The 26,352-nt window shown below is 43.4% G+C and overlaps 1 protein-coding gene across 1 annotated transcript in view; it reads left to right on the top strand.

Annotated features, from left to right (window-relative positions):
* LOC137437571 (inositol 1,4,5-trisphosphate-gated calcium channel ITPR1) overlaps nt 1–26,352 on the top strand; it is a 188,895-nt gene that overhangs the window by 58,627 nt on the left and 103,916 nt on the right. The window contains exons 11-20 of the mRNA XM_078766065.1: nt 8,264–8,296; nt 8,460–8,623; nt 9,180–9,279; nt 9,456–9,616; nt 14,520–14,661; nt 15,377–15,538; nt 19,000–19,172; nt 19,388–19,507; nt 21,089–21,238; nt 21,376–21,627. Coding sequence (XP_078622191.1) covers nt 8,264–8,296; nt 8,460–8,623; nt 9,180–9,279; nt 9,456–9,616; nt 14,520–14,661; nt 15,377–15,538; nt 19,000–19,172; nt 19,388–19,507; nt 21,089–21,238; nt 21,376–21,627 — 1,457 coding nt within the window. The remainder of the gene's footprint in view (nt 1–8,263; nt 8,297–8,459; nt 8,624–9,179; nt 9,280–9,455; nt 9,617–14,519; nt 14,662–15,376; nt 15,539–18,999; nt 19,173–19,387; nt 19,508–21,088; nt 21,239–21,375; nt 21,628–26,352) is intronic.

The raw sequence follows: 26,352 nt of genomic DNA, 5'->3' as shown, positions 1-26,352 counted from the left end.
CTTATCCGTGATGTCACTCTCAGAAGTCGACTGCTATTTCGTGCTGTCTACGGGTTACATTGATGTGCAATTTAACTCAAATGGCGAAAAAAAGTAAAAGAAAAGATTTTCCACAAATAAGCAGACTTGATGCCACCTTTGTGGGTATAATAATATAAACCGAGATGGTTTCATGCGACACCAATGGCCGAAATACCCTAAGGTTGCCAGAAATCGGACAATGTTTGACCGAAATACCCGAGTGTGGATCGGGCCTACAAAATGTTCGCTTTTGTGCTCAGATCATTTTACAGAGAAATGCTATGAAAGAACAGCGATGGCTGTAGATCTTGTGGTTGTCTGTCACGATTGAGAGAGGATGCCATCCCCACGATTAAGTGGAAGAAACGGCCATTGCTTGAAACTGTAAGACCCTCTCTAGCACTGATGCAAATATAAATGGATCACTGGTTTGCTGTAAAAAAAAACTGAAGTCACCAGTCCACCATCTTGGTACTCATCAGAACATGAAAAAGTTCGTTAAAAAAATTAAAACTCAGTTTATTTTAAAACCTGCTATTCTTTGATGTTTTGTTTTTTTCCACGTCGTTTACTATGGAAGTTTCGGTCGGTCGTGAGTTCCAAAATGGCTGCTGTGTAGCTTCATTAGCAAACACTTTCAGCAGCCAGTAGTTTCTCCATATTATGTAGCTCAGTCATTTCTACCCAGCTACCAGCACATGTGCTCGGGCGATTTTAGCAGCTGATCAAATGCCTGTGTTGGCCTGCCTGCGACCGATCTCCCCTCGCCGCCACCCCACACGCCTCTCCCCTCCTCTGGTGTGAGATGTCGGCACAGCGTGGTCATGGCATTTACACGCCGGTGAGGCACGACACTGCACCACCACTGACACAAATGGCTTCCCAGGAAAGTATGAAACAGGACACTGGGTCAGCTTGCAATGGTGGGACGAAGCATTCGTCCCCCATTTTGTCGGCGGTGTCGGCGGTGTCGGCGTGTGCCTGGGTGGTGTCATGTGCTGTCGTTATTTGCTGTCGTGTGCTGTATTGTGCCGTGTCCGTACTGTATCTGTGCAGTATTTATTCAGGAGTAATATAATTGATTTATAAATTGATACAAAATCCCCGATAAACTATATCAATTGAACTGAAAAATAAAACCTACCAATCTGTAGTGAACATGGAACCGGCGTTTACATCTTCATTAACACTTCCATTGTTGCCATGTTCGTCTGAATCTCTCACATAAGGCTCAAAATGATGTCTATAATTCCCCCGAAAGCATTTCCATCACTAATTTGGTCTCAAATGGTTCTTTAAAATCCCACTGATCAGTTTCAACATACTGAGAACCATCAGCGATGCTAATGAAGATGGAATTGGTATCAGAATCCGAGCTTGAAATACACTTTTTCTCTATGTAATCCGCCATTCGGATCAAGATGGGTTATGAGTGTGACGTCACTGGCGAAATAGAAAATCGACACTTTAGGGCTTTTTTCGGGACTTGTGATTGGCAAAAAAAAATTCTAAATGTTTTTCAATTCAAATTACACCGTGATTCATGATTTTCAATGGTTTTCAGGAAAAAAAAATGCGTTTGGGTTGTCCTTTAGGTTATAATCTTCAAACAGTACTCCATTGAGTGATAGGACAATAGTTGTAACAAGAAAACAAAAACAGTTTAAAATGTTTTGTTTTACTTCACATTCACAACTTGTGTACAAAGTGTAGGATCATGAAAGAGTGAGTGACAGAGGGTAGAAGGCAATCCATTGATATAGGGGCAGTGGGATAACATGCTTATCAAATGATGGGAGGCATTAACAGGAAGAGGAGAAAGAACATGGAAGAAAATGCAACAACCTGCAAATGGTTAAGGAGAGGTAAGGGAAGGTTAATGACTGAGAATAGAAAAGATCATGGTCTGTTTGAAGAATTACCTAAGGTGGTGTACTGGCAACCTGAAGCCTTGGAAAAGAGTGGGATTGACTAGACTGAGGAGGGAGGTCCCACGAGTGTGTGGAGGTGAAAATAGGCCTGGCTTTTGAGACTTTCATTTAGAAGTCGACAATTGTTCTGGGAGAATGTATGTGACCTCAAGCGATGAAATAGCAAAGGGAGAAAGGCCTGAGGAGAGGTGGTAGGAAAGAGTCCACCAACTTGTCTGAAGTCAGAGAGTACCTGGCCATTGTGGAAAGAAGAGTCCACTGACTTGTCTGCAAGCCTGGTGTTGGCTTAGCGGTTAGGGTGTGGGCTTGGGATCCAAGGATCCTGAGTTTGAATCCCTGTCGATCGTTGAATTAACGCCATGGGGGTTGACTCAGCCTGTCATCCTTCTGAGGTCGGCAAATTCGGTGCCAGCTCACTGGCAATTGGGGCACTGCACCAGCGGCACAAACGCGCTTCTCGAGAAATTATGCAACCAGCAGCCACAGGCTGCATGCGAAACAACAACAACCAACTTTTCTGAAGTTAGAGAGTGGCAGGACATTGCGCTTACTTTCCTTTTTGAGGGCAGAAGCACCAGGCCTGCTGTTCTCTCGTTGCAGACAGATTTCTATTTTTAGGTCATCTCATCTTGACCCTCGATGAGATTAAGTTATAAAATGGGACGTGAGGTCCAGACGTCTGTCCTGTCTTCCATCAGCCTGTTCACTTTTTTTTTCTTTTTTTTTACCACTACTCCCTTATCACCCGGCTGTTATGAATACAAGACAGTAGGCCACACAATCGCTCGAGCTTTGATTTTTCGATTTCGGATCGTGGGGGGGGGGGGGGGGGGGGGGGGGGGGTGGGCGGGGGGGTTATAATATATTCCTTCACTGTCCATGATACATTCAGTACTTGTAAAAATTCAAAATATTGATGTAAAAAGTTATGAGACTTGTATGACGTGCTGAAGTATAGTCAGTAAAGACAATTAATTACGTGGTTCCCAATTGGTGGTCCGCGGTCATTTATCGTGACGTTTGCTGGTCCGTTGTGAGAAAAAGGTTAAGAACCACTGCTCTAGACAATGGGCGGGGGTCTCTCTGCACATGTACTAACGGTACAACTGATTCTCGGGAGTTCAACTTGTCATGGATGTTCTCTACTCGAGGGATGGTTTCATAACAGTCACAATGTATACTTTTTCCAAAAACCTTCTACTGTACATTGTACACCTGGGTGTGTTTTTGACCTGTGAACGATTTTGTTTTGGACACCTATCAGAATGTTTGCTTTCACATGGATAAAAGTTTAAAATTTACCTTTATTTCATCTTGATTACCTCCGCCACTAGAGGGGGGGGCGGAGTTTGTTTTCACCCCTGTTGGTCTGTTTGTCCTTCTGTCTGTGAGCAGGATATCTTAAGTTATGGATGGATTCAGTCGAAGTTGGGTGGATAGGTTGGTGTGTGACGAGGACTAATTGATTAGAATTTGGTTCAGGTCTGAATGCAGATCCGGCCTATCAGTGGGATACACAAAACGTAAACTTCAGCCTGGCAGAGGTTTGCGCTCTATCGAATGCTGTTCAAGTTAATTGCTTGTTTTTGTTTTTGTTCGTTTATGTAAAAAAAAAAAAAACGTTCTATAAGGTTATCTGGGCCTCTGGCACCTGCAGGTGGCTTCACATTGGGTTGTTCAGTACTCCCATTCCACTGACGGAAGCTGTATCACTCTGCTGATCTGGAATTGATTAGATGCTGGTCTGACAAATGGCCTTGTCTTTCAATCCGGCAAATGCGAGTCTCACCCTGAGTCCCCGGAAGGATCGTCACATGGACCCAGTGAAACTTGTATCCATGTTCAGTCTCTTGAACATCTGGACCCCACTAAGAGCCATGATGTCTACTAGACCGTCTACTGGATGTAAAGCTGGCCTCCAAATCCATTTGCACACTAGGCATCCTCCATCTCCCAAGTTGTTACCTAAAAAATATCAGAACTACTCAGAACCTACAAGGCCCTCTTTTGTTGCTCAATGGAGTACTGCTCCCCCTTTGGGCTGGCACCCCAGCATCACATCTTTCTCCTGAATTTGGTTGAAACAAAGTCTCTTAACAGGCATCAAACTAAAATACGCAATTTGGTGTCTGACAATTTTTGACCATGATACATTCAATCGTTACTTGTCCAATATCAACTGAACTTGACAGGAGTACTAAGCATTGCGCAATAGAGGTTATAGCAATTTAAATACCCCCCACCCCCACTCCTCCAACTCCAATGGGGTTTTCCCCACCAAGGAGGTTGCGTGTTGAGGTGTACATCCGTGTTACGATAGCTTTATTGTGGTGTTTTCACAACCGCTTCTAATAACAAAACAAAACTAAAGATAATAGCATAATAATGTTAATACAAAACAATATTAATACTAATAATATCCTCTTTTCCCAATGGGTTTACTCCTTGGACAAATTCCATGTTAACTAAACATCTTATCGTGATATTTTTGTCCCCCCTCTTCCCCGACACCATCACGGGAAGTATATTTTATGAAAGAGAATTTAGAATGGTGAGGCACAGACTGATCTTTTTAATGACCTAATCTAACACAAGTAATAGTAACAAAAATTAGCGATAATAATAAGGATAATAACATGCCTCTCCCATAATGAATGGATGTACTAGTTGCGTAATATGAGGCCGAAGGACCAGGCCTGTTACACATCGCAGACAGGACCGCTGTTTATTTGAATTTTTTTCCACAATATTATTAAACATTTTAAACTCTTACATTTTTAATTATTGCTGGAAAGTATATTATTCAAACTAAATGCACATAATAACATTCAGTTCTAAGCGAAAATGTGCTGTGCCCTCAGAGAAGCTCGGCAAACACAGCTTTCTTGAACACGCCAGACTTCCACAATTTTATATTCTCTCTTGAATTGTAGAATTGATTAACGAAGATAAACCTGTTTTGTACATCTCCGGTCCAAAAGGCCCTCGGCTTTGGTACAGTATGGGGTTATTATTGTGGCAAAGACGCGGCGCCCAGAATCTCTAAGGGTTTTGGCTTTGAGGTGAAAGGGATTTCTGTGCATGGTTTTGACAGGAGCTTCGGGCTAATCCAGGAAGAATATTGCAATGTTGGTATCAAAAAGGTAAATGGTCTTACAATCAACTTACACTCGCATTGAATAAGCTCTTGTCGGTGTCACAGTAAATTTTCATATGTGGGTCATAAATGCATAATCTTTTTACCCTTAATAACTATTCTCTCTGTAATTTAAAACCTGCCCTCGTTCTTAGTTGCGACACAACATGTAACAGTAGTATTTTGGGTTTTCGTGCACTGCAGTAACACCAAAGTGTTTGGGAACATTTTTTTGTTGTTGTTCAGGCTCATAGTAAAGCAGTTTGAGGTTGCTTTGATACCCGAAACCCTTGTGATTGTGTTAAATGAAAGACTCAAATTTCAAGGTGAATTTGAAAACAAATGCAGAAGTTTGACGGAAACACGTTTTCAAGTTGTGTGGTACATTTGATGGAGGTCGCTAAAATAAATAGATGAATTAAAAATATATATTGGGTGGGGGGTGGGATAAAAAGTCTTGGCTCATTGAAGAGCGAGGTGACATAGCTGACGTGTCCAATGAGCCAACACATGGATACATGAAGATTGAAGATGAGAGAGAGAGAGAGAGAGAAGAGAGAAGAGAGAAGAGAGAAGAGAGAAGAGAGAAGAGAGAGAAAAAAAAGAAATATGGCAAACTGCTAATATAGGGGAAGGGTAATAAGGATATAAAATATTTTTGGTGAGGATGGAGGATTGCCTGAGGTGGTGGTGTGCTGCCAACTTGAACCCCTAGAGGGAAGAGTGCGACTAAACAGACTGAGGAGGCTGGTTCATAAAGCAGATGGAAAGAGGAACAAAGGATTTGGGTTGACCAACAAGCTTCGATTTTTGGAATCTTACAAGGAGGTGGCATTTAGCAGAACGTTACAATCTGCATGGACTGGGGAGGAATGGAGAGATGTAAGAGAGCTGGAATCAAGGCCAGAGGAGAGGCAGTAGAAAACAGAGGCTAACAACAGGCCCTGTGTTTCTGCTTCTTTGTGGGAGATGCAAATGATTAGATTCCCCAGAATCCAGGAGTGACAGGTGTGAAACAGGGACGGCTTCACAAAGGGGAGAGCAGTACTCTATAGAGTGACAGATAAGGTCACGTAGGCAGTAAGAATTTCAGATTTACCAATGTCAGTGGCATGCACGATGCGCGGCTGCCTTTGGGGGAAAGCTTTGATATATGGTCAACCCCACGGGAGGTCGTAGCCGATGTTGAGGTAAAAAAAGTTTGAGAGACTGAATTTCCTCCAGTGGCCGTGGAGACTGATGGATGTGTTCGTTTGATTTGGTACGTGTGGTATTTGGTTGATGCCGTGCGCGTGCGCGTTCACCGAGGTTGAAAGATGCGTTCAAAATCTGATCACTTGAACATTATTGTGCTGTTTTTACAGCAGGTGCGTTTAACAAACTCAGACGTCAGGTATCTAATTTCGAGTTGCTCGGGCTTTATTGCTTCACTTTGGTTCCTTATTTTGGCGTTTTTGCACTCCCTTCTCACCTATTGGTTGGGAGAACTGTAGGTCACCTTTTGGGTGAAATTATTTCACCCACAGCCACAGGTCATGTGGAACTACAATCTGAGTCGATCATAAGAATATATGCATTATGCTGGGAAAGGAAAGGCAATTACAAAATGCTTTTGGCCAATATTGCTGGTGAATCTGTCTGGAATTGCGCAAGTGATCCCGCTCGCAATTTGGCATTGAGCAAAATTCCTAAATATTTACACGTATGATGATTGATTGTTTCGACTTAAGTTTTTGAAGGAAGAAGCGCGTGTAAAATACCTCGCTGTGTCATCATGGTGGAGAAATTGAACGTAATGGAGCTGTTACCGACGATGCTTTATCCTCCATCATCCTGTCGAGAAATGCTGAATTGCAGCCTCTCCACACCCCTCCTCCTCTCCTTTCATTAATTTTGAAATACCATACCGGGTTGCGTGATATTGATTATTGCATTTCCAGAAATTGCAGAATTTTCTGTTTAAAATAAGCTGCTTGTCGGTTGTCATTATAATATTGCTCCGTTTGCATTCCGAACACACTGGAGTGCCGGGTTTGTTGAGTGGCCTTTTAATTTGTCATGAGCACACAAATTGGAAGCAAATGAGGCTGCTTTTGGATAAATCTCTTAATTGTGTTGAAAGGCAAAGTTAATCGTTTTGGCATCTACACTGGGAAGAGAAAATAAACTTTAGACTCATCTGTAATTGGGATTTTTCTTTCCTCTTCAACAGCCTGTTAATTTTTTTAATTTTAATTTATCTTGTCTGGGTGCTTCCAGCTTAGGTAAAGAGGTTTGTGCAATCAGGGAGGGAGTTGTTAATATGCATTCGAGGTTTACCATGGTGGAATCTGATGATGGGCATTTCACCAAATACGGGGTTCATTTCTGGGGACTGGCTGCAGCTCGTGTACTCCTGGACGTTGCGTGCACCATCTTGCTTTGCAGCTCGTGTGCTCCTGGACGTTGCATGCACCATCTTGCTTTGCAGCTCGTGTGCTCATGGACGTTGCGTGCACCATCTTGCTTTGCAGCTCGTGTGCTCATGGACGTTGCGTGCACCATCTTGCTTTGCAGCTCGTGTGCTCCTGGTCGTTACGTGCACCATCTTGCTTTGCAGCTCGTGTGCTCCTGGACGTTGCGTGCACCATCTTGCTTTGCAGCTCATGTGCTTCTGGACGTTGCGTGCACCATCTTGCTTTGCAGCTCATGTGCTCCTGGACGTTGCGTGCACCATCTTGCTTGCAGCTCATGTGCTCCTGGACGTTGCGCGCACCATCTTGCTTGCAGCTCATGTGCTCCTGGACGTTGCGTGCACCATCTTGCTTGCAGCTCATGTGCTCCTGGACGTTGCGTGCACCATCTTGCTTGCAGCTCGTTTCCAGCTTGATTTGATGTGTGCAGCTGGACATTGCATGCAGCATATTGATGCTATTGCATTGCGTGCTGCACAATATGTGCAGCTTGTTGTGTGCAGTGAATTGCTTGCAGCATGCTACTGACAATTGATGAGCAGAGTGGGAAGGCAAATGAACCCACCATTGTGGTGTTAGAGCTCCCTCTATGGCGTTTTCTTCTTTCATCCGTTTTTGCCTTCCTTTACCGACCACCATTCACCTACTTTAACTTCATATCTAGCTCATGTTTAAACCTCCTGCCGGAGAGTAAATCTAACCATGTTGCGTTATTCTCTCAGATGAACGCAGAGAACAAGGAAGAGAAAAATGGGGTAAGATCGATTTGAAAACTTGTGCGATCAATGAGGGGCTTGATCCAGCGAAAATTGTCTCATTCCAATGTCTGCCACGTTAAAATGTTTTCAGATCTTAGCTCATATTAGCAGGTGAATTTGTCCAAACTCAGTGTTATCGGTTTATTTTATGTCAATGCAGGACACCAATATTTCTCCAAGAGGAGATACTTTGAGGAGTAAGCAACACAGAGATGCCGACAAGATCTGCTGCACGCTCATGTCGGTGCCAGACTCCAATGATATCGCCTCCATCTTTGAGCTTGACCCCACGACCCTGCAACGTGGAGATTCTCTCGTTCCTCGGTGCGATATTCTTTGTTAACTCGTCTGGTTTTGTGCCATTTTTGGATGAATGTTTCTTTCCTGAATGTTTCAGAGCCTTGTTGTTTCCTTTGGGGGTTGGATGAGTTGGGTGGGGGGGTGGGGGTGGGTGGGGAGGAACGTTGACGTTTCAAAGTTTGTTATTTTGAGTATTTTATGACAAACGACAGAATTTGTTGAAGTTACTTTGTTAAAAATAAATATATTAACTGATTACAAGTCGTCCGATTGGGTATTCCCCTCTGAGCACTCGCTTCGTGATGCTCGAATCTCAGGATGAAATCCCACATACGTACAGCATTGATTTATCCATTTTCTACGAATCTAATTATTATTTAATGTAAAAGTGCACTGCTGCTTTATCCTTGCCATGCATTTGGTACATAGTACAAGCTCCTCCGATAGCTGTAGATAAAGTAGAAGAGAAATACGAGGACGTGAAGGGCCTCAGTTGATGGGTTAGGTTTGTGTCTGTCATTGTTACCGACTAATGTCCCAATGTGGTGTGAACTTTGTTCTTTACCCACGTGTGGAGCAGGAACTCGTTCGTGCGTCTGCGCCACCTGTGCACCAATACCTGGGTGCGCAGCACATCCATCCCCATTGACGTGGAGGAGGACAGACCAGTCATGCTCAAGGTTCCTATTTTCCTGCAAACTAAACTGCATGGGAATTGACTGATTTGATGTTGCTCCAATTTGCAAGCTTAACAATCCACCGATGAAGGATTTGTAATGTTCAATCAAATCAAATCTTTGTAGAAATCCACTTTGTTCCAGTGATTGTTTGAAATTTGTGGATTCCTCCATGGCAGATTGGCACGTCTCACAGCAAGGAAGACAAGGAGGCATTCGCGATTGTTCCCGTTTCTCCCGCCGAAGTCAGAGACCTTGATTTTGCCAACGATGCCTGCAAGGTCCTGTCTGCGGCAGCGGATCGCTTGAAGAAGGGTCCGCTGCGCTCCAGTGAACGCAAGTACGCGTGGGGTTTGGGGACATGAGGCAAATGGAAGACTTGTGTTCATTGACCATTTTGTAACTTGTCCCCTTTGCTGTTTTCATGTTTGGAACATAAGCTCTTTGTTATGGCTGTCCCGCTAGAATTGCAGAGGCTTTCTGGGACCATCATATTGAGGAGGATAAGTGTGACGTCACGACGTTGAGATCAGCATAGAATTGGATTGTGCACCAAGTTTTAATTTTTGGGTGAAATAGCTTCATGAAAAGTTGAGGGAGCAAATCCGTTATTCAGAAAGTATCCTTGGACATTACATTTTGTGTAACCATGGCTTTGATCCCGCACTCCCCTCCTCCACTAATTGCATTTGTCGTATTATTCAGCAGTACGACCTCAAGGTTGTTCTACACCTCATTACCTCTGTATAACTCCATCATGCTAGGTGGGAACTGAAGATCAATTGTCTTGTCACAGCGATTTGTTTTAATGATGTTACATTGGTAAATGGGGTTTGATAATCTAATTTATTCTTTATATTAATTACATCCTAATTTTGACATTTGTTGGTATATATATATATATATATATATATACCAACAAATGTCAAAATTAGGATGTAATTAATATAAAGAATAAATTGGAATGGAAAAATTGAGGCTCATGAAAGAGTGAGTTGACAAGACTTTGGCCTCTTTTTGTGTCACTTCCTTGTAAGATGTCCCTGCTCTCAAATGTTGTGTTATGGCAAATAACTTGGATATACAATGTTTCTGGTTTTGTTGAATGGCAAATTGGAAGGACTTGTCAGTGGGCTGTATTGTAATGGTTTGTGTTACCATCATTTTGTGTGATCCTGTAATTGTTACCTGCAGTTGTCATTACCTCCATCACCAAAGGTGGATGGAAGTTATGTTTTTACCCCTGTCTGTTTGTCTGTCCGTTTGTTTGTTTGTGAACAAAATATCTCAAAAGGTTGTGGACGGATTCGGACGGAATTTAGCAGAGATGTAGCGTATGTCACAAGGACGACATGATTAGATTTCGGTGAAGATCCGGATTCGGATCCGGCCGGTAGGATTTTTAAGCGATTCTTCACCATTGGGAGATGGGGTCAAAAACTATACATAGCAGGATATCTCAAAAAGTTGTGGACGGATTTGGACGGCACTTGGGGGCCCGGTTGTGTGTGTGACAAGGACTAATCGATTCGATTTTGGGTAAAGATCGGAATATGGATTCGGATATGAGAGTTATTTAAATTTTTCAGTGATTCTTCACCATTGGGAGATCGGGCCAAAAAACGATACATAGCAGGATATCCCAAAAAGTTATGGACGGATTCGGACGAAACTTGTTGGACAGGTTGTGTGTGTGTGACAAGGAAGAATCGATTCAATTTTGCTGAAGATTCGGATCCGGATCCAGCTCGTATAATTTTTAAAGTGATTCTTCACCATTGAGTGATATGGCCAACCAGGCAGAGGTATGCTCTCTACTACTGAGTGCCGTTCTAGTTTGATGATGTTAAGGACCAAAACCTTCATTTATTAGACAAATCGCTCATCCCTTTATTTGGGCGAGGTAAATTAGCAACAGTCTGCTGCCTTAATCACTAAATACAAATAACCTGGCTTATGCACATGAAGCCAAAACGTGCCTACTGCTTATGTGCATGTCTAATACATCATTGTTGTATAGCTCGGACATCTCAAATTGTGAATATCAGACTTCCCAAGACATCTCCGACTTGCCAGAAAACCAACATGGTGGACGCAGGATTTTCTTCCTAACCATTGTGGGTGGAATCAGGCCAGCTCTCCCTCCAGCCAATGGATTTTTGAAGGCTTTTTTACGCATGCAGCTTCGTTGGGGTTTTATTTTTTTTCAATGTTATGGAGGAAAGTATGTTCTATGCATGTATGCATATTGTGCATTTCATCTACTCCTGCGAGAGGATTTGACCTCTGAAGTTAAAACTTTCAGGGATTAATGAGGGCCCCCTGAAGTTGTGCCTGTGCAAGATTCCGTCAAGTTTTGAAAAAAAAAATTCTTCCTTTGGACGGTTGGAGGGTACAATCGGAATTATCCGAACTATATAACCATGATGTATTACATCTGCACATAAGCAGTATACATGTTTTTGCTTCATATACGTAACCCAGGTTATTTTATTTTGCAATTGAGGCAGTGGTCTGTTACCTATACACTGTGTAGATAAAGGGATATGTTAGAAGAACGTGTTGCATGCTTGGAACAAGATCGCCAATTGGGTAGGTACTCTGTTATGGCACTACTTTTATATATATATATATATATATATATATATATATATATATATATATATATATATATATATATGTATATGTATATATATATATATATATATACATATGTATATATATATATATACATATATATATATATATACATATATATATATATATATACATATATATATACATATACATATATATATATATATATATATATATATATATATATATATATATATATATAAAAGCTTGTCGAAAATTGAAGATCGACGTCCTGAAGCTACGTCCACGTCTGATTTAATCTCCCGATTTTATATATATATATATATAATTGGCTAATGCTTTCTCTTTCTCACGCTGAAACACAAACGTTCCTCAGAGAGAAAATATATTCAGCAAAAGTTGCGTATTGGAAAATTGTAATTTTTTTTTCAAACAGACCAAAAATTGAACTTGGGTACTGCATAAGCTAACAGACTTGTGTCAATCGCTCCCATTATTTTTTTTTAATCATGATATAAGAAATAAGCCATGATATATATTTGCTGTTAAGAAATGTGATTTGGGAATTTCACAATACTCTCTCTATACAGTATATTTAATATGCTTATGGAGACTGTCTGTTGCCCGTGGAAACACGGAAATGTTCCTCGGAGACAATAAATTACCAAACGTAAAAAGTTGCTTCAAATTAATCTAAACCTACAGGAAAATGATAATGCCGCCTCAATGTAGCTCTTTCAACCAGCGCAAGAATAAAAGGCTTCATTTTTATTTTTCTATCGTGGTATTTTTACCATGAGCTTCCAGCTTGTGGTAAACGTAATACCATGACCCCCCCTGGCCCTTGGTAGTGAGCGGGTGCTTCTCACAATTAAAATTACTAGGGCATGCCCGTACTATATATATATCTAAAATTATATCCCCCCCCCTATTTACATGAAATGGTTTGGTCCAAAGCGAACGGCTTGCGAGTGGTGACAATCCCCCCCCTCTATTTACATGCAATGGTTCGGTCCAAAGCGAACGGCTTCCGGAGTTTGGTAAAGAAATCGCCATCGCGTACACAAACGCGCAGGAAAGCGAATGAATCGCAAATTCGTTTTTATTAGTTGTAAAACATAATGCCCAATTATTCAATTAGCGCCAACGTATTTTGGCTGTTTGCAATTTAATCGCAAGGCAAAGTAGAAAGAGAAGAGGGAAAAAAAGAAAAGCCTTGCCTTGCTGCAAACAGCTGCTGCAAACAACAACAACATGGAAGGCTGCACTGTCCGGAAGTTGGCATATCGCAGTTACGATTATTTTAGTGTTAATGGCCAATTATTCAATTATCGCCAACGTATTTTGGCTGTTTGCAATTTAATCGCAAGGAAAAGTAGAAAGAGAAGAGGGAAAAAAAGAAAAGCCTTGCATTAACGCATTAACGCTTGCATTGCATTAACGGTTCGGCACACGTGATAGCTCGCTGCTCTCTGATTGGTTGAAGCGTTTTTTGGACATAGCTCGGTAGGTACTTGTCCGATTAATTACAAACCTTGAAAAGGCACATCCTCGGGTCCCCAGCAATATACCTGGCAAGTTTCAAGTATATCGGACCCGTGGTTGTCGAGAAACAGCGGTCACAGACAAACACACAGACACACAGACAGACACACAGAGATTGCTGGAATTATAGATAGATTATAATGACGGTGGTGCCACAAACGGACACAATGAGCAAGGGAATGAGTTAACAAAACGAGAGGAGAGGATACAGTAACCTAAAAGTATGAGTGTTGGGTATGATTAATGGGGGTGAAGATCATGAGGATAACGTGTGATGGTGTTGTCGCCAACCACAAGCCATGGAGGGAAAATGCAAGTGAATGGTCTCAGGTAAGAGGTACCACAAATGGGATAAAAGAGTGGAGATTGATGCAAAGCCTGGATTTTGGGAGTTTTAAACAAGGAGAGGGTTACTAGAGTGACAGTTGTATTGTGAAGGAGCTAAGGAGGGCTCGAGGCCTGAGAAGATGGAGCAAGTTCGAATGAGTGGTGGTACAAAACGGAGACCACCACGACCTGTCTGATATGTCAACGCCTAGTCCTTCGGTCTTGTGACGGGTGATTCCAATTATCCTGCAACTTTGACCAAACGGAAGTATGATTGTGGTTTTTCCCATAATGCACTTGCTGAATTGGCCTCTGCTATTATTGATTGGTCATTCCAGTTGAGGGTCATCACTTAATGATTCTTATGGCTTTTTAAATAATTGCATTTTGACATTTGCTGCCTAATGCTCTATCGGCTAACATTATTCACATTACCTCCTGGTTTCTCACATGGTGAGCAAATTGGTCAATGTTGGGAGGTTTCAATGTTTAAAGCAGGTCTAATAGCAGTGGAATGGCTGACAGTGACCGCGTCTTAAAAAGCAAAAAAACCCACAATCTATTTTTTTATTCCAACACCATTTATGTCCAATTCCCACCTAACTTGGTGCTATCCTATAGACTTAATGCTTGTTTGGAAGATGAAGTATTATCCTGAAAACCGCAAGAAGTATCTGGCAAAGCATTTTTTAATGTGCTGCTTCTGGTACCTTAAGACGCGTGACGCCCAAGTATTCATGGTGATGTTGTTGGGGTTGTTTCCTTGTCTTCAGGGTTGTTACTCGACTTCTTGAGGACTTGATTTTCTTTCTCGCTGAAGTTTCCAACAACGAACAGGAAGCCCTAAAGGTTGTGACAACGAAACCCAACCGTGAGAGGCAGAAACTTATGAGAGAGCAGAATGTGCTCAAACAGGTGTGTGTGTGTGTGTGCACGCGTGCGTGTGTGCGTGCATGTGTTACCTTCCAATTGAGCAAGCGGAAGCTTAAAATACTTTTTGAATCGCATGTTTGTGTTCCTTATCTATTCTTGGTGCAAAGGCAACAACAGCTATCTCGTACACCTTCATTTTAACTTTTCCAATTCTATCACCTTCATCCAGTTTCTTTTCACACTTTTCTTGACCTCAAATCACTTTTCCCATCTAGCATTCCTGAAATATATGTTTTGTCGTTTTTTGAGCTATTCTTGGTTTTCCTGGTGGTATGAGAGGATAGCCGGCTATATTGTGGCCTTTGTGTGGATTCAAACATACAGAATTTCAGAATGAGATGAGACCGGGCACATTCAGAATGAGATGTGACAACAAACTGCCCTCCTGGTATTGCACAGACAGGATATTAGCTTGTAGCGTTAGCTAACGGTTTCTTGTAAACTCACTCGAATGTAAAATACTTAACAGGTTTTGAAATAGTCGGCTTCGTGGCTAATCAATTGTGGAAGGTAGGAAAGCACGAATGATATGTAGATGTGTGCAAGTTCATTTTGTAATTACATTCATGTATTGCTTGAAGGCGTGCCCTGCCAGGCAGACCATTTTTGTCCACATTTCCATGTGTATTCTTGAGACGTAGAGATCTTGAGACGCAGAAAATGGAATGATTTGCATTATCTTCCTCCTTTGAATTAGATTTTCCTTTTCCTTGAGGAGCCGTTTAAACCTCATGGAAATGAAGAGCCCTTGTTATCACTGGATGATCTTGCCGACCAAAAGAATGCACCTTATAAGTACACCTGTCAGCTCTGCTATCGTGTTCTCCGGCACTCGCAACAGGACTATCGCAAAAACCAGGTGAACTTGCCGTCCATGTTTTCTCACTGTTGGGCCACAGTTTGAGGTCCGTGACATGAGCGTTGTTAATACTTTGAGATGTTCATATTATTCCCTGAAGGGATAGATAATGGTATTGTACTGTAATCGATGTGTGTCTGTGTGCAGATCTACTTTAATATAGATCATTAACTCTCTCTCAGATCTACTGTAACCTATATACACCAGTGACGTTTTTCTTGAGTTCCCTTCAAAGGAACTTCAATGTATACACAAAGAATTAAGTTAAGCACCCCCCCCCCGTTTTTTTACAACCTCGCACATTACAAGTTTGTTGTCGTCAAAACAGTGTAATATACCCATGATATTGCTATATTTTCTGGAGAAGTGATATTATGGTCACATAAAAACATAACAATCATGCCGTTTTCAATATTTTATTCTGAATAATTAAAGGTGAAATTTTTTGGGAATTTTAGGCATATTTGCACCTCAATTTAAGTATGGAGCTATAGGTCCATCACGGACAGTGTGGATGACGTTTATGTTTTCTAACGTACAGTCATTGTTCTGAGAAGACCTCTAGCGATCTTTGCGTCAATAACGTGTGTAGGACCCACGTGATCGGATCACTGACTCAACCCTACGTCTCATAGACCCTGTAAGCCGTCGTATGCGTTGCTGTGGCAGGTTGTTCCATTCCCGATGTAATGCACGTTCCAATTCATCCAGATTGGCTATTGGAGGGACCATCTTCGCAATTTGTCGTCCCAACATGTCCCAAACGTGCTCGAGGGGGTTCAGGTCAGGACTGTACGCAGGCCAGGGGATGGTTGTCACAGCACCTTGCTCCAGCAAGGCTCGGACGCGTCTCGCACGGTGAGGCCTGGCGTTGTCATCCATGAAGATGGGTCTGCTGGCGAGGGTGTGGTCATCGAAGTGCGGGATTACGGTGGTATTCAGGATTTCCTCGGCATATCGCTCTCCGTTGAGGTTACCTCGCACAGTTATCAGGTCCAACTTACAGTCATGGGAGAAGCATCCCCAGACCATAATCGAGCCACCACCAAAGGGTACCGTTGGTTGAATGTTTTTAGGTGCATACGCGGTGTTTTTGTGGCGCCACACCCGAACACGCCCATCTGTCACGTACAGCAAGAACCGGCTTTCATCCGACCAATGAACTCGCCTCCAAGACCGGATGTTCCATCCACGTCGCGCTAGGCACCATGCCAAACGCTCCCTCTGATGTCGTTCGAGTAGCCTTGGACGCTTGATCACTCGTCTTGACCTTAAACCGGCCGATTTCAGGCGGTTCCTCACGGTACGGTGACATAGCCTTCTGTTGGGCAGCCAGTTGTCCTTCAGGAAATGGCTCGAGGCGAAGGGATATCGTCGCACCAGTCTCAAAAGCGCTCTATCTTGGCGGACTGTTGTCACGCGAGGTCTTCCAGACCTTGGGCGGTCCTTCACCGCATCCGTTTCCTGGTGTTTCTGCACCAACCGACTGATCACCGAATGGTGGTAACCAAACGTTCGAGCTACAGCTTTTCTGGACATTCCGGACTCGATCATGCCTATTATCCGCCATCGTTCTCCGTCCGACAACCGTCTACGAGCCACCATTACGAGAAAATGACCATGTAACCCCCACACGAGCTCAGGCGTGACTTGCAATAACCCGTGATGATAGTGCATTTACAGAAAATCACGACCACGTGGATGATAACACGTGCTGCACGAGCGATGGGCGTCACAGATGAGTGCACTCATCTGCATTTCATCAATGGATAATTGCTAATGTCATACCAATCATTATTTGATCTCACATACCTTAGAATATATGCCAATGTATACATATACACAAAGAATATATATTAGGGGGTGCTTACCTTAATTCGTTGTGTAGGGGTGCTTAACTTAATTCTTTGTGTATAGGTGGAGGCTATTTGGCCCATTGAGCTTGTGAAATGGTTGCCAACCTTTGGCTGTTTGTCTGTACTTTCTCCTTTTTAAATGTTGAGGGTGAAGGAAGGAAGCAGCACGTACCATTTTTAGTCTTTGGCATGACTCGGCTATGGTCAAGTTTGAATCGCCTACCTTCCAGACATTGATGAGATGCTCTAACTTGTCTGGTGATGGGAAAGAGAAGTACCTCCACTCTGACGATTACAAAAAGGGGATTGATAATAAACATGAGCAAACAATGGATGACACAAATCCTGAATGGATCCCTGACGAGACGCACACTGAACATGGATCTTGTCTTGATGGTAAACTTGGTGCCACAGGCTTGGTTATACTTGAATGATGTATTGGGGTGGTGACATTTACAAATAAATAAATAAACAGCAATGTGGTGAGGGAGGGGGATGATGATGATAAAATATTGGAAAGTGGGAGATGTGGATGGCAATGTTGGGATGTGCAGGATGGATATCTTGTCGAGCCTGTAGATACATCCCTGGCACGGGCAAGATGATGCGGAGGTGCAAGCAGTCTGCTGTGAAGTATGGTACTGGGCAGCTCATGTTGCTCTGGCCTCCTCACTATCTGTAACTTTTTAAACTGACACACTCAAACCCACTGACTTCTCTTCACCATTTCCCGTGCCTTTTATAAATCTGCCCACGGGGTAAAACCTTTCACTGCCCACAATGGCATATCTGTGTACTCATGTTGGAGACCTCATCAACCCCATGCTGTATGAACCAAGCCCAAGCGACTTTGTGTGATTGGAGAGTGGGGTTTGAGTCGATTGGGGGTGAGGGGAGGGTTGTCGGGGTTGTAATCGTTAAAAAGAAGACGGGTCGCAGAGTTGACATGGACTTGTGGGACTGTTTACAGCCCTATTGGCTGGCAGGTGTCACTGTGAAGCTCCGCCCTGCAGAGCCGAGACCGACAGCACGAACTGAAGCCGGATCGGTTCTCATTAAACTTGTGCACCACTGGGAGCCCCTACCCCAGTGGTGCTATGTGCATGAGTTGCTATGTGCATGAGCCCCTACCCCATGCACATAGCAATCATATTGCTTCTATAGCTTACATTTTATAAATCAAACTCCTCTCACTATCACCATCATTATTCCTGCAAATAGCCCTGATTCTCATCCCAACTTTTGCTCCATGGGCCATTTATTTATTTAATATTTGGGGTTTGATACAGAGTTGGGGAGGGACAGGTTTGGAGGTGAAAACTTTAACCATTTCTGCTTTCCTCATAAATGGTATATTCACAGCAATCCAAAGGTGTAGAGGTCGTAACGCAATATCGGTCGTGCCACCTTACCCCTTTGTCTTGTATTATTGATCAATTCACCTGCGAACTCTATGAGGACCACTTTGTTCTCCAGAAATATGAGGCCCTCTTTGTTCTCCAGCCTAATGATGTGCCTATTTTTTAAGATGATGATGTGTTTTTTTAACGACGAAGCCGTTATCACATCCAGTCGTTTGACGCAAATTTTGATTTGCACCTGCAGGAACACATTGCCAAGAAGTTCAGTGCAATGCAAAAACAGATTGGATATGACATCCTAGCAGAGGACACAATTACAGCTCTACTGCACAACAATCGCAAACTGCTTGAAAAACACATCACGTCCCGGGAGGTGGAAACGTTTGTTGATCTACTGCGCAAGAAGCGCGAGCCACAGTGAGTTGTTCGTTATGTTTGTTTTTGGCGTGAAAATCTCAGCAATTGCTGAATAAACCTCAAGCTTGTGGTTTGTTTTGGTTGCTGTTTGAGATTTGGACGACGTTTAGCAACTCGATGTTGGAATGTTTGTCTTGTATGTCTCTGGAAAGTGAGCTCAACCCTTGTCCTTTTACATGCGTCTCTAACCATGCGTTCGCTCTTTTTTTCTTCAGGTTTTTGGCGTACCTGGCAGATCTGTGTGTCTCAAATAATACGGCGATTGCCGTTACACAGGAACTGATTTGCAAATACGTTCTCGATTCTTCCAACAACGACATCCTCTTCGAGACAAAGTGAGTTAGCCCTGCACTCTTACGCTTAACAGAAGGCATCGTCACGGGCCCAGTGTACTGCAAGGGAAGTATACGTCACGGGAAGTATAAAACACAAGGACACTGCAAGGACTTCCAGGAAAGAAGTTGGTATTTCAAAAAAGCGGATCGGGGGTGAAATTAGTGGGGGTAGAAAAGATCAAGGTTTTGGATGAGGGAAGATAAGAGATGGTGTTGGCTTAACAGTTAAGGTGGCTGGCTTTGGATTGCAAGGTCCTGAGTTCAAGCCCCTGTCATGGCATTGAATTAACACCAAATCAGTTGACTCAGCCTGTCATTCTTCCGGGGTCGGCAAAATGAGTACCAGCTTACTCGGAAGAATGAGCCATAAACGAGCATCATTTGTTGGAGTTGCGACACATCCAGGAATGTGCCCAATAGCCTCGGGAACCCCTTCGGTAACCCTATGCATCTGAAGATGCAAAAGGAGTCTTCTTCTTCTTCTTCTTCTTCTTCAAGATCATTGGAATCTCTCGTGCTGAAGCTGAGTCTATGGATATATTAATTTTCTCATTGCAGACAGCTCGGTGGTCTCTCTGTCTTCCACCGCTTCCTTTCTGGTCTTGCACCCACAGCTCTTTCCGTGCTTTGGTCCTCCATCACACGTGGTCCTCCATCAACCCCTTCTGGTGAACCTATCTAAATCCAGGATCACTGCTCACCTCCACTCATTCGTTCCTTTTTCCCACCTGTAGAACCATCTTCCACATTCTATTCAATGTCATTCATCCCTCCAGATTTTCAAGACAGCTGTTCACCACCATCTCACATCATCCCAAAACCAAATCCATTATCTTTCTACCTCCATTAATGCCCAATACCTTCCACCGAACCCTCCTTCCAGGTTTACAGTTTTTCCATCCTGTATCATCCATCTTGTCCTCCCCATACGTCCTTTCCTGCCCCCCTATTTCTCCACACACCCATTGTTTATCCAAATCTCCCTCTTCAACTCTGCTATTTATGCCTCCTCCCTCTCTACTGTTCCTTTTTATCATGTTACGTCCTGATCCGTTCAGTGTAACAGCTCTTTTACAATCCTTGACTCTATAAAAAAGAAAGAAAGAAAAAAAAAGCATCACCTGACTTGGGGGGGAAAAAAAAAAAGCTTCTTGAAAGATAAATCAGAGTATACTTACCTGTAGCATCATTTTGCAATGAGAAACTTAATTTGCAATAGAACAATTACCTTTTCAGATTACCAATAAAAACCGAGCTGGTTCATGATTTATATATATATATATATATATATATTTCGGAGAGTACAATCTTTTGGAGCTTGATGTGATACCAGCCATTGTGGTGATGCTTAATGCCCTCAGTGCAACACCACAATACCACATATGAAGAGGTTACCTATATCCCAAGACTGAAAAATCACTCGAGCAAAATCAAAGTGGAGGAATGGGGGTGATGAAGGTAACCTCTTCATATGTGTGGTTGAGTAGTCACCAAAGCTCTCTGAAACCATTGACGTCAATATTTGATAAGGCTGATTAATGGGATGGTGGTTGCTGATGTTTTGGTTGTACTTTCCCATAGGCTGTGCCAAATAACATCGACGACCAACTTCTGCCAAGTATGGCTCTATTGGATAGATGCTGAAAAAAATCAGCACAGCAAGGCCATAGAGGAACTTGCTTCATCCACATCGTCCCTGAGCAAGAATAATGACGTGCTGGGTTATTATCGGTACGTTTGGCGTTTCGGGGATTGCGTTATACTAAGATGCATGCACGTATGTGTTTAATGCACTGTGACCAAGTGTCGATCTTTACCTGATACACACGCCCTGCTGTTCCTTGATCCTCTGCTTTTTACCACTGCAGATACCAGCTTGAGTTGTTTTCTCGGATGTGCCTTGACCGGCAGTATTTGGCCATTGAGCGACTGTCAAACGAGCTCACTGTAAAGCTCATCTTGCACTGCATGGCCAATGAGAGGCTCTCCTTTGAGCTTCGTGCATCCTTTTCACGTCTCTTGCTCCATCTGCATGTCGATCGAGACCCTCAAGAGGTGGTGAACCCCGTTCGCTATGCCCGTCTCTGGTCTGAGGTGGCTTTTGAGATCACCATCACAGGGTCAGTTCTTAAGAGAACATGTGTTGTTCTGTTGGTCCGTTCATCGAAAAACAATCTTGCTCATAAATTTTTTTGTCTGCTTTGAATGCATATTTCATTTTGGTATGTTTTTACCCGCTACAATTTGGAGATCTTATAAACTGTCAATATGTACCTAAACAGTGGATATGTGGCAGATGTAGGCACTCTTAGTCATGACCCTTGCAGCAACTGCTGGTGTGGTACATACGAGTATATACATATATACATATATACATACACTAGCAGGAGTACCTAGTATTGCCAGGGAAGGGGTGGGGGAGGTAGGAGAGGGAGGGGCAAGGAAGGGAATGGGGGGAGTGTAAGGTGTAGGGGGGGTGGAGGTGAGGGGAGAGGGAGGGAAAAGATAAATTACATATACATCTTTTGGGGGGGAGGTGGGGTGGCTTTGACAGGCCCCTCCGTTTTGGGGGAGGGGGGAAGGGAAAGAGGAAACATTTGCCTGTGCAAAGAGTGATTTAATCTCAGTGTTGCACAGGTAAAAAAAAAGTTAATTGTAATACCCTCTGCCACAATTACCAGGTGGTGCGACACGGTGCACATTTACATCGAGAATTTACGCCCCTCTCCCGGCCCCCTACACCCCCGCATGAGGCCACGGCCACATTGCCAATGTTGCCCCCCCCCCCCCCCATTGCCCCCCCAGACAAAGTTGTATTTGTATTTGTACCCTGAGTAAAGTACATAAGCGTTTATAGCTGGAGTACACGGCGTTGCTCAAGCGAAAAAGAAACATTAACAACTAGTGGGGTCACCTGTGGGAATCTCACGGGCATGGACGTGTGTGACATTTGGACATATTGAGTTAGATGCTGCACCTGCACATTCAGTTTTACAAATTGTTACTGACAATTTATCAGGTCCACAAATGATGTAATCTACACAATTTATTTACTTCTGATGACATGTGAATGCATGTGCGTGCACATGGGAAATACAGTTTGAAATGTGTAATTACATATGTAAAATGTGACTTCAAAGCTCAAATCCTCTCCCCCCCACCCCTATCCCTCCCACATCACGCACACGTGGGGGAGAGTGGGTCAAACGTGGGGGAGAGAGTGGGTCAAACATGGGGGAGAGTGGGTCAAACGTGGGGGAGAGCGGGTCAAACGTGGGGGAGAGCGGGTCAAACGTGGGGGAGAGCGGGTCAAACGTGGGGGAGAGCGGGTCAAACGTGGGGGAGAGCGGGTCAAACGTGGGGGAGAGCGGGTCAAACGTGGGGGAGAGCGGGTCAAATGTGGGGGAGAGCGGGTCAAACGTGGGGGAGAGCGGGTCAAACGTGGGGGAGAGCGGGTCAAACGTGGGGGAGAGCGGGTCAAACGTGGGGGAGAGCGGGTCAAACGTGGGGGAGAACGGGTCAAACGTGGGGGAGAGCGGGTCAAACGTGGGGGAGCGGGTCAAACGCGGGGGAGAGCGGGTCAAACGCGGGGGAGAGCGGGTCAAACGTGGGGGAGAGCGGGTCAAACGCGGGGGAGAGCGGGTGACACACGCGGGGGAGAGCGGGTGACACACGCGGGGGAGAGCGGGTCACACACGCGGGGGATAGCGGGTCACACCTCTATCTCCTCTCCCCCCCCCCCCCAAACCCCCCTCACTCCGGCAGTTGTTCAAATCGAGCAGGTACGGCAAATATTAGAGGTAATTGAACTTTTCTCTTGGAGCAGCACAGTGTCAATCCACCCCCTTGTCCTGTTAATTCATTCGTGAAATGTTTCGCAGAACAGTACACGCATGGTGACGTCATCGGACTCGCACCGCAATGATTATCTTTAACAATATTATCCGATACTTCTTCCGGATTCATTACAGCTGCTCTTGTATATGTTTGCTGAGCACACATTACCTTCCAATGTCTTTGTTGCTCAGCATCCCGTGCAAGTCTGTGTTAACGTTCATTGGCGGACTCGTTCCGTTCTCTCATTATTTTATTCATTTTGGAGATAGCATTTACAAGCGCGAGTGGCGACACGTAAACGATGCTCCGCCCCTCTCCCCACGTGCAGAGTACCTAATTACAACTTTTTATTGTGACTTTTTTTTTGTATGCTGTAATTTAGGGTGGTTTTTTTATTTATTTATTTATTGTGACTACGTCTAAATAATGAAACATTCCGACTATATAAAGAATACAGCTAAAATGGAAAAGTCCCTGGGAAAAAAGTCTTTTGGGCGGTGTATAAGAACATTACATTACACCTTTCTGCCTCGCGAAAACCAAAGTTACTCTTTTCGTTACAGCATACAAAATGACATTTTTTAAATTAAAGATTTCAAATCAACTTCTTTAAAGTGTACGTGCACATCTATATATATAAAACACTGTGTGTGTGTGTGTGTGTGTGTGTGTGTGTGTGTGTGTGTGTGTGTGTGTGTGTGTGTGTGTGTGTGTGTGTGTGTGTGTGTGTGTGTGTGTGTGTGTGTGTGTGTAATGTTACCGATAGACTCCTAAACGGAGAGGCTTACGTGCTTGATATTTGACATAGACATGGCCATTGAGCGTGGGACGAACATGGCCGAACTCAAAATATTTGACGAGCCATATTTTTTATTCATATTTACCTCAGCGCATTTCAGCGCACGGAATCAACGGAATCAGAGCAGGTGGGCGCTGATTCGCTCAGAGCGATCACGTGATGACGCTATGACGCTATGACGCTATGAACGCTATGGACGCTATGACGCTATGACGCTATGAAAAAAAAAATCGCTATGACGCTATGACGATATGACCGCTATGACGCTATGAAAAAAAAAATCGCTATAACGCTATGAACGATATGATGCTATGACGCTATGAAAAAAAAAATCGCTATGAAACGCTATGATGCTATGACGCTATGAAAAAAAAAAATCGCTCGCTTTGCCAAGGGGCTCGCTCCCCTCCCCCACCCGGCAATGCCGGGTACTTCTGCTAGTAGCTTATAAAATAAGAACGAAAAAATATATCTCGGCAATTTCCCGTGTGTGTTTATTTATTTTACATATGTGAATTACATGTCCATGCACACGTGAAATGGAGTTTGTTTATTAATCCTGGATGTGAACATGATTCAGCCTTGAAAACTTGTGCGGAAAAAAAATAAAAATACTTCGATGGAATGAATGGAAGTTTAAACAGGATTACCTTTACTTCTGTATAATAATGATGAATGACATATGAACGAAGAAATATCTGTCGGCAATTTCCCATCTGTGGCGATACGTGAACGAAGCTCTGCCCCTCTCCCCATATTGTTGACTTTTATTGTGACCACATCTAAATTAAATATTTCATCATGACGACTGTCATCACATGGAAAAGTCCGCTGCAAATTTTTAATATATCTCGGCATTTTCCCGTCTGTTATTTTCGGCGGTGTATGATATTTCTGATTCGCCGCGAATTTCTAAAATGTCTAAGCAATTTTCCCGTGTGCGCGTGAATTTTCTCAATTATTGCTCAAACCGAGTGTAAAACCATCAATAAAATTGAAATCAGATGGTGAATTAGAGTCGAGATAAAGCCGTGAGAGAGTCTCAATGGTCTTTTTGTTACAGGCCTTTGAAAATGCATTTTGTTCTATAAACGGTAACTTTTATCGAATTTTAGTCCGGTTTTTTTCAACCGAGTCTAAAACCATGTTAGCGACTGTGAAAAATGAAATGAGATATCGAATTAGAATTGAAATAAAACTGTGAGAGAGCAAGACACCGTGGGCCTAACAAAAGAGGCCTCAAAGCTGTGTGAGTAAACAAAATGATGGATATTTGTTTTTAAAGCACCTCCCAGAGCGGGTGTAGCCACTCCCCCAGACAGACGTATCACAGACAGACAGACAGACAGACAGAATCACCTATGGAGAATATTATATAGATTTGAAATGAGGTCAAATACAGGGTGTTTCAAAAAGATGAATACAACTTTGACCTCCTGCCATTTCTTTGTTTTTTTTTTACCTGTACCGTTTAACTTTTCAGGGTTTGGTGGTGTTATCGTGGTATTTGTTCCCTGGGATTTCTAGCTCCATAGATCAACTATGCCATTGCCAGTGGAGCAGAAGACAAAAGTGGTGGCTTTGTGGTATGAGACTAAATCAACAACCACAATATTTGGCATTTACGCAAAATCCTTGTAATTGACGTTTTTTCTGGGGGGCAGAACCACCTGAGGAGATCACTGAGAGGTAGCTGAAAGGGCCCAAGGTCACATGCTTCTGCGCCTTCAATGTCAGATTGGGAACGCTACGGCCTTACTGGCTAGCCCCCGCTCTAGCAGGGAAAATGGCCTTAAAATGTCATTGTTGTTGTTGTTACTGGTTTGAGAATGACAACAGCAGGACAGTGATGATCAACGGTGAGCGCTACCGGGCCGTGCCCAAGAAGTTTTATAATGATCTAGCCCAAAAGGTCGCCACAAACCAGCCCAGCATGACCTGGTTTATGCAGGATTGTGCACATACAGCGAGTGACACCATTACTTCCCTGCAGCAGCTCTTCAGAAACCGCCTCGTTGCCCTGGGTACCGCTCTGTCTACATCAACCGCCCTGCCCCACTGGATGATCTGAAGCAGGAGGTGTCAGACTACCTCCAGGCATTGCCACATGAGACCTGCAGGAAAGTTGGACAGAACTTTGGAGTCAGGATCAATGCCTGTCGGAACCACGGAGGGGCACACATCGAGAACGTCAATTACAAGGATTTTG

This window comes from Myxine glutinosa, chromosome 12 (genome assembly GCF_964187855.1).
Source record: "Myxine glutinosa chromosome 12, kmMyxGlut1.1, whole genome shotgun sequence".
NCBI classification, from domain to species: domain Eukaryota; kingdom Metazoa; phylum Chordata; class Myxini; order Myxiniformes; family Myxinidae; genus Myxine; species Myxine glutinosa.
The sequence above is the reverse complement of the archived record's forward strand: the minus strand, read 5'-3'. Positions and strand labels throughout refer to the sequence as shown.